The sequence below is a fragment of the Myxine glutinosa genome, chromosome 1 (genome assembly GCF_964187855.1).
Source record: "Myxine glutinosa chromosome 1, kmMyxGlut1.1, whole genome shotgun sequence".
NCBI lineage: Eukaryota > Metazoa > Chordata > Myxini > Myxiniformes > Myxinidae > Myxine > Myxine glutinosa.
The window spans coordinates 91,689,160-91,701,942 of NC_136261.1; the positions used below are offsets into that span (position 1 = coordinate 91,689,160).

General features: G+C 43.0%; 1 protein-coding gene across 1 annotated transcript in view; it reads left to right on the forward strand.

Moving 5' to 3' along the window:
- LOC144891361 (uncharacterized) overlaps positions 1-12,783 on the forward strand; it is a 65,744-nt gene that overhangs the window by 47,968 nt on the left and 4,993 nt on the right. The window contains exon 5 of the mRNA XM_078774649.1: positions 12,566-12,706. Coding sequence (XP_078630775.1) covers positions 12,566-12,706 — 141 coding nt within the window. The remainder of the gene's footprint in view (positions 1-12,565; positions 12,707-12,783) is intronic.

The window sequence follows — 12,783 nt, forward strand, 5'->3', positions numbered from 1 at the left end:
CTTTAAAACAGCTGTTCACCACCATCTCTTATCTTCCCCCATCCAAAACTTTGATCTTTTCTACCCCCTTTAATACACCCCAAATCCACCTGTTCCAATCTCCGACTTCATTCCTGAAATTCCTAGTCGTGTCAATTTGTTTTATAAGGTGTACCATCCCTTCACTCCCCACCCCCAGCCCTCTCCCTTCCACAGATCTCTGGATGTCCCTGTTCTTTACTGTTGTTTTCTTGTGTGCTTCGCGCGCTCTCTCCATATTGTCTCCTGCTCCCTTCATTATGTTTTATATGATATGTTTTGCGTTTAATGTTCGCTCTTACACAAGCCTCGATTTTATATACAAAAAAAAAAAATGTCAAGCTTAGGTTAGCAGGTCCTGGTGGGCTTGCTTGAGAAGGACCAGGACGCGGCAGCAGTAGAGGTGCCGATAGCGATCGAGTACCCAAGCCTCCCCGCTCCCACCTCCCCCGCCCCCCGGCCACCTCCCCAACAGCTCCTGGAAAAGGCAGCACCAATGGCAAAGAATAGTGGGACACCATTGCCTTTGACTAGGTGATGTTGTTGATTAGTCAACTAATGGCATAGATGATGAAAATGCAGGAGGGACAAGGTGGCTGGCATTAGGCATGATATGCATGTGGGGCAGGCAGAGGTAAAGGCTGATATGAAGGCTATGGCCAATGAGAAAGCCGCAACACTCGAGGCTGTACTGAGAGAGGTGATTGAGCATGTGGATGGTGTCCGGAATGAGATGGGAGCAGGTGAAGCTAGAATGATGGAGATAATTGGGATAAAAGAAGAGGTTAATGGACTTAAACAGGGAGTACAATGACCTGTGGAGAAGCAAAAAGAACTGAAGAAGCAAATCCGAAGAAATATAGGATCTAAGGGCAGCTCGAGAAATGCCCTTAGATCCTGTATTTGGACTTGAACAGCAGGAAGGATGTAAAAAGAGAAATGTGGGCAAGTAAGAAAACAATGTAAAATGGGACATAATGGCCGGACACAGAAGATAAAAGAAATGGGACGAACGATTAGAGATGAAAGAACGGAAAATGAAAGAAATAATGGAAGACACTAAAGTAATCTCAAGCCCAAGAAGACAAGCGAGAGGGCAAAGAATGTTGAGGAGATCATGGAATGTGTAGAAACAACGTGTAAAGATCGGGATAACACATGGCAGGTGCAGGAGGGGAAGATACGAACGATCAAAGTGGACCACGACGAGGTGAGGCTGTGTAAGCTGGAGCGAATTAATGATGTGAAAGGGTTTGTGCTGAGCTTGGGTGGAATAAAGAACCCGGGGTTCTTTGGAGTGCCGAGCCTGAGTGTAATGGAGTGTGTGCCATGAGCGAGCAGAGTGGAGTGCATGAACGAGCGAGAGTACGGGTCATGCACCGACTCAGATGGGGGCAACTGTTAGCATGACTGAGGGGAGGGGTGAGGTTACTGAGCGGGAAATATTTTAAATGTTAATATGTTCTGGTCCTGTGCACGGGAGATTATAGTCAGGTTCACTATGTTAACAAATATAATTTCGTTCAAAATTTTGGGAGATTAGCAAACCTGTACATTTTTGGAATCAGAGCATGGAGAATCCGAAAATCAATGTTGGCATTTGCACAGACACCTGCATGGCCGCCATTTTGGATTTTCAAAATGGCCACCATAAAATACATATTTTGCGCTATCTCGGCTTCGAGTCAACCTAGAAACTTAATTAAATATGCTAATCCTATGTTTTCTGGGTCAAGGAATCCAATAAAGGCCTCAAAATAGTGCTCAGGATTATAGAAAAGCAACAAACAAAGGTAATTGAAAACCATTGTCTTTATATTTGTGATCCTTTTACTCTATTACATAATACATGATATTGCAAGTCCTTTGAAGTTATAGGTATGGGTTTATAAAGCAAGAAAGCAGCCTTGTTAGTATCAGATTTAACTATAAGTCCTATACACAGGATCTACGAGGTCTACACCACTCAGGAATATGCTTTGACAGATCTTCATCACTGTCCTGAGGGTCATTTTCGCAAAGGTGTCTATGCAAATGCAAACATTAATTTTTGGATTCCTCATGCTCTGAGTATTCCAGAAATGTATAGTTTTGCTAATCTCCAAAAATTTTGAACGAAAAAACATAGTGAACCTGACTATTAAAAGGAACAGGTTTGTAATCTGTACAGGTCCAAGGGAGGTCACATTTCAAGGCACTGCTGTCACTGTGTGTTAATGGTCCATGTCGGGCAAAACGCCCGTATGCAGATGATTGAAAAAATTTTTCCCAAGGAATGGTGTGCGGCTGAGTGTGCGTGACAAATGGCGCATCCGGGCACAAATGGCAAATTCAGCTGCTGGATCTTCGTGGGATGGCTTATATCTAAAGTAGTGTGTGAACTGTCATGGAGTGACCCATGTGTGTGAATGGAGTGAAATTGACTGTGGAGTGGATCGTGTGAATAAATGGTGTGCGTGAGACGGCTGGTGTGTGTAAGTTGTGTCTCCCGAGCCATGAGGCGATTTGGAGATGTACCACGTTGTGGTGAAGTGGTGTGGATGTGGTGAAGGTTACGGGGCTGCGCATTAGGCTAGCTCTTATTTTTGAACGTTTGACATGTTAAGCTCTCACCATCTACAACTGGTCCATTCGCCCTGCAAACAAACCAGGCCAAATGTCAGCTACATCCATAAATATTCAGAGGTAGTCCAGCACCCTTGAACATTTCCCCCTATAGTCCATGTGATTGAAGTCACGTAACACTAAAAACTCATGAATCTGTCAAAGACCGCATTCTCCCTGTGACTGATCAAGTTATCGATTTTGCAAAGAAGCATCTTGACCTCAATCAGCCACGGGATGATTATAAAGAACTTCTGGAAACTGACCATTTTGTTTCTTGGAGGAGTTCTTCCTCATGGCATTCATTTCCGTGCTCCTGGTGCAATTCACCATACAAGATGGATGTCGAAGGCCATCTACAGTCTCAAAATCTGGCTTTTCCACCAACAGTTCAAGCTGACGGCACGAGAGAGGAATGGCCTACGAGAAATTTGTCTGTTTGTTTCTGAAGTGTATTTGCAAGCCTGGATGAAAGCTCCAAGTGCAGCTGAAGCTCCAATGAATGATCAGCTGCTGATGAAGACCTTGATCTCTTACAAGACTGCAAGTTGTGCAATCTCAGCCACCAGTGAGAAGTTGAGGAACCATCTGTGGTACTTGTCAGAAGAGCTGTTGGGGTTGGCCTTCTTCGACAAACAAGTGCCTATCGCTACTAAACAACTGATGGTGGAAGCACTGAAAGGCGAGCGTCCATTAGATGAAGAACCATCAAAGATGCCACGGCCTGACATGAAAACTTTAAGCGAGAAGGGAATTGAAGAATTTGTCACCACACACAAAAACATTCTTCGAAAAGTTGAAAATCTCGTCAGACTTTTTAACTGTGGATCCAAGCACATGGGGTGACCATGAAGGCTACAGAGCTGCTGTGGAACAGATCAGGGAGTTGAAGGTCATAAATGACCACGCTGAACGAGGTGTGGCCCTCATGAAACGTTACAACCGGCTCCTTACCAAGGATGAGGAGCAACTCCAATTCTTACTTCAGGTCGTGTCTGAACACCGCCGTACTTATCCCGACTGTCGGAAAGCAACATTGGCTAAAATCAGGCAGCAATGATATGACTTATGTTGGTGAGAACCTTCCTTGACTAGAAACTAATATAATAACATCAGGAAATATAATAACATCAGGAATGTTAAATAGAATTAGAAATGAAAAGAACTTTAATAAGTGTATTTGTGCAGCAGCATATTTTGTTGTGTGCTCTCTATATATAAAATCTTGATTCTTGAAGGTGCCTGGACTACCTCTAAATATAAACAGACTTGTATGAAATTTTGACTGCAGTGTTTCTATCCGAAATGGATTACATTGTTTACATTCCCATAGGGAATCCGCCGAATGTCAGTGCGAACATTTAAATTAATTGGCAGGTTATGGATGTGCCACCAAAATTTTCCACAGAGGGGGAATTACATAGGATAGAATATTTAGTGTGGAAGCGGATTAATAGCTGGAACCCCAGAGCAATCGCTGCTTTGTTTCGCTGTTTGAATGTGTTGGGCACCCGAGGAAAAGCTGCCTACCTGTTCATGCCATGGAAGGATCACCTGCCGAATTAAATTGTGTTGCCAGGTTTGGCGGTCTTGATCAGTGTCGGTTGTTGCTTAACATCCCGTCGGGCCGTGTACCTATCCACGGCATGGCGACCTGCAGGTCCAGAGGTCGGGGAGAGTCCGAGAAGTCCCACTCGTGACCCCGCGTCTGCAACAATATTTTCACTCTGTCTGCTGCTTGGGAGTAAAAACAAAATTGAAAACCATTCCAAACAGGAGAATTACTGTTCATATTGACATCATAAAGAAGACAAACAACAGACACAAACAAAAAAAACAGCAATCATAGATTGCAAACCCTCGCCAGGATGTATTTTCAGTGTTTTTAAAGGCTTTTGTATTAAATCGAATATGGCAGCCGAACCACGTGACCGATGACGTCATTATTTTTTTCTAAACTAATTTATTCCTAGATTATGCCCAATAAATTTCATCTTGATCGGATGAAGTTTTGTACTTGTCGAATTATGACATCATAATGGAGGCACCTATGACATCATCTTTAACATATTTTATTGCCCATGGAGAGTTCTTTACAATGAGCCACGTCTCAATTTTTTCTGTTCAGCACATTCGGAGATAGAGGTACAAAGTTTTTCGGTTTTTCCCAGATGGCGGCCGAACCGCGTGACCCATGACGTCATCATCTTTTTTTTCTCCACCAGTTAATGCCAACATGGCGCTCAAGAAATTTCATCTTGATTGGATGAAGTTTTGTAATTGTCGAATTATGACATCATAATGGAGGAACCTATGACATCATCATTAACATATTTTATTCCCCATGGAGAGTTCTTTACAATGAGCCATGTCTCAATTTTTTCTATTCAGCGCTTTTGGAGATATGGAGGTGCAAATGTTTCGGTTTTTCCAAGATGGAGGCCTAACCACGTGACCTATGACGTCGTAATTATCATAAAAAAATTCCACAAGTTGAGTTGCACCTATGGTGAAAATTTCCTGTCAATCGGACCAACAGTTGCAGAGAAAATCATATTTATTCTGTGCGGACAAACAAACAGACAGACAAACAGCCAAATGAAAAATCACTCATGGAGTGACACTTGGTAAAACAGAACAAAGTAGCATGGCACTCAGTGGAGCATCCTTTTGACCTCAAAAATAATTAGTGGTTGAATTCAGTGACCTGATATGCAAACCGTCTTCAAAGTTTAAGTTAATCGGATGAAAATTGACAATTTTAGAAAATCGGCCAATGTTGACCTTTTGGCCTAAGTTGACCTCAAAAATTGTTGGTGGTTGCTTTCAGTAAGGTGATATGAAAATCCTTTTCAAATTTCAAGCCAATCGGATGAAAATTGAGGATTTTAGGAATTTGAAAACAGTGGTTGACCTTTGGCCTATGTTGACCTTATGACCGACGTTGATCTTAAAAATAGTTAGTGGTTGAATTCAGTTCGCTGACATGAAAATCCTATTCAAATTCCAAGTCAGTCGGATGAAAATTGAGGATTTTAGAAATTTGAAAAAGGTGGTTGACCTTTTGGCCTATGACCTTTTGGCCTATGCTGATCTCAAAAATAGTTGGTGGTTGAATTCAGTATGCGGATATGTATATCCTATTCAAATTTCAAGTCAATGGGATGAAAATGGATTTTAGAAATTCGAAAAAAAGTGGTTGACTTTTGGCCTATGTTGACCTTTTGGCCTAAGCTGATATCAAAAATAGTTGGTGGTTGAATTCAGTTAGCTGATATGTAAATCCGATTCAAATTTCAAATCAATCGGATAAAAATTAAGGATTTTACAATTTGGAAATTGTTGTTGACCTTTGGCCTATGTTGACCTTTGGTCTACAGTGATCTGAAAAATAGTTGGTGGTTGAATTCAGTTAGCTGAAATGAAAATCCCATTCAAACTTCAAGTGAATCGGATGAAAATTGAGGATTTTAGAAATTCGAAATTGTTGTTGCCCTTTGGCCTATGTTGACCTTTTGGCCTATGTTGATCTCAATAGTTGGTGGTTGAATTTAGTTCGCCGATATGTAAATCCTTTTCAAATTTCAAGTCAATCGGATGAAAATTGAGGATTTTAGAAATGCAAAATAAAGTGGTTGACCTTTGGCCTATGTTGATCTTTTGGCCCACGCTGATCTAAAAAATAGTTGGTGGTTGAATTCAGTAAGCCGACATGTATATCCGATTCAAATTTCAAGTCAATCGGATGAGAATTGAGGATTTTAGAAATTTGAAAAAAGTGGCTGACCTTTGGCCTACGTTGACCTTTTGGCCTGCGCTGATCTCAAAAATAGTTGGTGGTTGAATTTAGTAAGCCAATATGTAAATCCTATTCAAATTTCAAGTCAATCGGATGAAAATTGAGGATTTTAGAAATGCAAAAAAAAGTGGTTGACCTTTGGCCTATGTTGATCTTTTGGCCCACGCTGATCTAAAAAATAGTTGGTGGTTGAATTCAGTAAGCCGACATGTATATCCGATTCAAATTTCAAGTCAATCGGATGAGAATTGAGGATTTTAGAAATTTGAAAAAAGTGCTTGACCTTTGGCCTATGTTGACCTTTTGACCCCAAAAATATATAGGATTTTGTCGGACAACGAACTCCACCATTTGGCAAAGTTTGTGAAGATCGGTTTAAAATTGTGACCTGTAGGCAAGTATAAGTGAGCGGACAGACAAACAAACACACACAAACCGGAGTGATCAACATACTTGCAAAAAAAAATGTTTTTTGCCAAGTAACAAACGGACTCAAATGCAATACCCTCTCCTCTGGCGAGGGTTATAACTAATGTAACATATGAGATGGAGTGATGTAATAGACATTGTGCGGCGGCAGTAAATTCCAGAAAATGTTTAAAATAATTTTTCAATCTTTATTTCACGTAAATTTAATTAAATACTTAAACACTGTTGAACACAAATCGCCTTATTGTTACTTCCACTAACCTTCAGGTTAGCATGCTTCAATCGTGCTTAACATCCGGAATTTTTATTTTTAACAATATTTAACTTTTTTTTTTCTTACTTTTTTTAATTTATTTGTATACAAGATCGAGGCTCGTGAAAGAGCGAACATTAATCACACAGAAAGACAAACAGACACACAAAACAAATAACATCGGGAGCGGTATACAAGATGGGGAGAGAGGGGGAAGGACACAAACACAACATTTGAGAGCAGGGACCGAGAGACATGGAGACATCGAGAGAACTGTGGGAGGGAGAGGGCTTTGGGGGGCAGGCATGGGAAGGGGGGGGGGGGGGTGGGAGAGGTATAAAACATATGGACACTGCCAAGACTTCCAGGAAAGAAGTTGGAATTTCAAACAAGGTGGATCTGGGGTGAATTAGTGGGGGTAGAAAAGATCAAGGTTTTGGATGGGGGAAGATAAGAGATGGTGGTGAACAGCTGTTTTGAAGACCTGGAGGGAGGAGTGTGATTGAAGTGAGTGTGGGAGTTTGTTCCAGAGGCGGGAGAAAAGAGGAATGAAAGAGTGAAGGTGAGCAGAGAGCCGAGATTTCGGCAGTTTAACCATCAGAGGGTGGCTGGCAGATCTTGTGCGACCTGTAGGAATATTTGGGGGACAGAGCACAGAGAGAGCTGGGGGAGCAAGGCCGGAGAGGAGTCGGTAGAAGACAGAAAGACCACCTACCTGCCTGCGGTGAGTGAGTGAAAGGCCCTCAGAGATGGCTTCATCGCGGGAGATTCCAATGATTCTGAAAGCTTTGGATTCTACAGCGTGAAGCCGAGCCAGGTGTGAGGCAGGAGCACCAGCCCATAGGGGAGAACAGTATTCCATTGAGCTGCGGATGAAAGCCTTGTATGTGGTGAGGAGCTCAGGTGTGCCTAGGAAGGACTTCGCACGACGGAGGATGCCCAGTCGGCGACTGGCTTTGGAGGCCAGCTTGGAAATGTGGTTTTCCCAAGAAAGATCATGGCAGATGGTGAGACCCAAAAGCTTGAGCGACAGAACTTCTTGGAGAGGATTGTTGAGAAAGTAGATGGGAGGGTTGTCCAGTCGATCTTTTCGGAGAGACATAGTAAGAGTGTGAGATTTGTCAGGATTGAAAGACATGTTCCACATGTTTGACCAGTCTGTGATTTTGTCCAGGCCTTCAGAGAGTGAGGAGGCTGCAGACTGCCAATCTGAGGGAAGAGGAATGGAGCGGCAGAGAGTGGAGTCATCAGCAAAGAGATACAGAGGATTTTCCAGAGAGTCGGAGAGATCATTGATAAAGACCAGAAAAAGCACAGGGCCCAGCACACTGCCTTGGGGAACTCCAGCCTGAACGGGAAGGGGAGATGAGAGAAATCCATTCAGGGCCACACGTTGACTACGACCAGAGAGGAAGTCCGCAAGCCATGCATGGAGATTTCCATGGATACCATAGGAGGAGAGTTTGGTGAGCAGAGCTGGGTGCCAGACCGTATCGAAGGCACGTGATATGTCAAGGGAGACAGCTCTGATTTCCTGTTTGGCATTGAGGACCTCCATCCATTGTTGAGACAGCAGAAGCAGCATGTCCAGAGTAGAGTGACCTGGTCTGAAACCAAATTGATGATCAGAGATCAAGCCATTGGAGAAGAGGAAAGATTTTGATCCGAAGCAATGATGGATTCCATGACTTTGCTGATAATTATTGGGAGCAGGCTGATTGGTCTGTAGTTGCAAGGATCTGTTTTTGCACCTTTTTTGTGTAAAGCGGTAATGTTTGCTGATTTCCAGGATGCTGGCAGATGACCTTGAGCAAAAGATAGGGTGAAAAGAACAGAGAGAGGGTGAGATAGAGCGGCAGAGCAGGATTTTAGGACCCGTGGGCTGATGCCATCTGGTCCAGTTGCAGAATCAGAGTCGAGGTTTGACAAAAACTCCTCCACCTTGTCAGGAGAGAAGGTTACAGAGTCCAGGAGCAGTTTGGTTCGACTGGGAAAGGTGGGAACAGAGAGAGATGGGTTTGGGACTAAGGATTTTGAGGCAAACACAGAGTTGAGGTCGTGCTGTTAGCTAGATTCAAAATCCCGTCTCGGAACCGTCTCGATAAATTTTCAATTTTCATAACGGGATCTCGGCTCGGCTCGGTTCCCGGCAAAGTAAAAAATAAAAATAAAAATTAAAAATAAATAAATAAATAATAAGGCTTCAAAAATAATGGAATTTCATTACAATATATAAACAACAATGAAAAAAATTCATTTCTGATGTTGAGTACTTAAATTCCGACTTAGCTTCCATTTACCGGGATGAAATAAAATACACCGCCTACATGCAGATGATCGGCCACCGATGGGACCGGGTTATCTCATTACAGTTTGTATTGTCGTGTAATTTCTTGCTCGGAATGTCAGAGAGAGGGAGAAAATGTTTCTGTCCAGGCATATTCGAGTCCAGGTTGGAGTTTCATTATCATTTTGTGAGTTGTGATCGCCAAGGGGCTCGCTCCCCCCCCCCCCCTCCTTATTTTGACTCTGTCACTAAAGTAAACGTAATCAACTTATCAGGCCTTAAGTGGAGATAAGATAATCAAAATACTTTCACATTCAAACCGTCAAACCAAACCCCGAGGGATTCTTACAATTTATAGATTTAGCGTTGCAATTAAACATAAACGTTCATCAAAAACTCATTTCATAAAACAACATAATGTATTGTACTTGTATTAATACATTGTGTGTAGAATAATCCGTTATAAACGTGTTTTTAATCTAAATAAACATCGTCCCTCCAATCACGGGGCCTCGAGCGAATCCCTCGATATTAATGTGCTAAAGACCCTAGCAACCACATCCTGTAACTCGTCTCCAAGGACGGACACGTGACCGCAGCGTAAAGTGGAGCGAGGCGGAGTGATACAGCGGAAGGATTCAACGGTTTAAATAAAGCCGCGATGCGGCGGATTTTCATTGTGACCTTTAATCCTGATTTCGTTACTTCCGCCACCAAAGGTGGATGGAGATTATGTTTTCACTCCTGTCTGTTTGTCCGTTTGTTTGTGAACACAATATCTCAAAAAGTTGTGGACGGATTCGGACGAAATTTTGTGGAGATGCAGCGTGTGTGACAAGGACGACATGATTAGATGTTGGTGAAGATCCGGATTCGGAATTCGGATTCGTTTGCAGTGCATTGTTTGTTGACGAGGGGAAAATCCTGGAACAGTGAGTTTACTTTATCTATCATCGTTTGTCAGTTCAGCTGCACTTGCGAAAAATGATGCTTGTGCAGAAGCAGAGTAATGAAAGCAAGGCTCAATAAATGCCTCTATTATGGAAAATATCTGCAAGAAGTTGGAATTTTAACCGGGATTTTTTTACCGAGAAATTGCGTCAGTCAATTTATCTCGGGACCGTCCCGAGACCGTCTCGAAAGCCGAAACCGCCGGGATTTCGTCCCGGTCTCGGCTCGGTTGACAGCCCTAAGTTGAGGCATTCGGCTTTGTCATGTGCGATGTCAACTGTGTGGCCATTTGAGGTAAGGGAGGGGATGGAGGGGGAACAAACACCAGAAACGGATTTGACCAGACGCCACCAGGATTTGGAGGAAGGAGACAGGATTGAGAGTTCATTCTTGAGTGAGGAGAGATAGTGCTTCCTGGCACTCCTGAGGGTAGACACACACTTGTTCCGAGCTTGGTGGAAGGAACTGAGATTTCCTTCAGTTGGATTAGCCTTCCAAGAGGCAAAGGCAAGTTGTTTCAGGGCAACTGCCTCACCACAAGATTCAGTGTGCCATGGACGGGAGGAAGGGTAAGACAACTGAAGGCGAGATGGGATAAATCTGTGCATGAGAGAGATCAGTTTGCTTTGGAAGAATTCCCAGGAAGAATTGATGTCAGAGGCAGTGGAGATGGGAGACCAATCCAGACGATTGATGGCTGCTTGAAGACCGTCCCAGTCGGCCTGAGTGAAATGCCAGACTCGTCGACGCTGAGGAGGCTCTCTGAGAATGGCCAGAGAGATGTCCACTTTGACAAGCACATGATCAGAAGAACCGATTGGAGCAGAAGAAGAGCAGCAGACATTAGCAGGGAAGTTAGTCATAACCAAGTCTAGAAGAGAAGATACTCCATTGGCTGAGATACGGGTCGGGAAATTGACAGATTGTGTCAATCCCAGTGAGTCACAGAAGTCCTTTGCTGAGGTGCCATGACTGGTGAGAGAGGAACCCACACCCAACCAGGTGGCATGATGACAATTGAAGTCACCACATATGAGGAAGAGAGAGTTGGGATGAGTGGATAGAAGTTGGTCCATGTTGTCAGACAGTGAAATGTAGATGGAGTCATCACTGTTTGGGGGACGGTACAGAACACATATGAACAAAAGGTGGGAGCGGAGAGGAAGCCGTAGCCAGAGGTACTCCTGGGGGTGAGGGGGAGATCAAGGTGAACTAATAACTTCATTATTAGTTCACCTGGAACGATTTTCCGGGGAGCTTATGCGGTGTCACGTCATCAGTCCGTCCATCCTTCCATCACTCCGTAAACACTTGCAACTTCTTCTCCGCAACTGCTGATGGAATTGTGACGAAACTTGGCACAAATTATATTTGTTGCGTTGTGATTAAAGTTTTTCACGGCATTAAAAAAGGGGGTCTTCCGGGGGTCAAAGTGGATCCACCTTTAACCCCCCAAAATAGGAATTAGCTTTTTCCTCTGAAATTACATAAACTATTTTGATGAAACTGTACCACAACCGTCATCACCTGTGATGTACCAATGTTTGTTCACGGCACGAAGAAAATCGAAGTCGAAGGGGCTCAATGGGAGGGGGTCCAGGTTTGACCCCCCAAAATAGATATATGCTTTCTTCTCTGAAACTACACACACAATTTTGATGACACTTGACCACAACCTTGACCACCCATGCATCTGTGGAAGTTTGTTCATTGCATTTTAAAAATCTGCCCTTTTGGGGTTGTATGGGGGTCAGAGGCTGCCCTCCAAAATAGGTATTTGCTTTCTTCTCAGAAACTACACATCCAATTCCAATAAAACTTGACCACAACATTCCGTTCATCACCCATGATGTACCAACGTTTTTTCCCAGCATTTACAAAAATGGGGTCTAAGGTAGTCTTTGGGGGTTGGAAGGGGGGGCAGATGGAGGTTGCTTTTTCTTTTGTTTGTTTAAAGTCTTATGATGACGTTTGTATGATTGTACATGCTGCCCTGTCCTCTAGCATCCATTGAAATTGGTTAAAAATTCCATGATATGGTTTAAAATACCTTTAGTCAGTGTAGTACACTCCTTTATTCTACCAGGTGAGCGCCCAGGGGTATTGCCCCGATGTTCATTTTTTAATTGAAGTATACATTCCATGACAAAACATATTCTATGATCTCTCAAGATGGTTCTCAATCTCATTTCTCTGCAAACGACTGACACTGATTTGTACACAGGTGACGTCTATCCTGTAAATGTGGAAGGCAGACAACACAACAACGATTCATCTGTCACAGAAGATTCAAAATGTGCTTCTGCAAAGGAAGGTTCAGATGATATTTACATGACAAACGGAAGTGTTTCCTGTTTTGCAACTGGTGAGTGTAAATGTAAAAAAAATTAACATACGTACGATCTTTTGTGGTGAGAAAATATATAATTTTCGGAAAAGTGT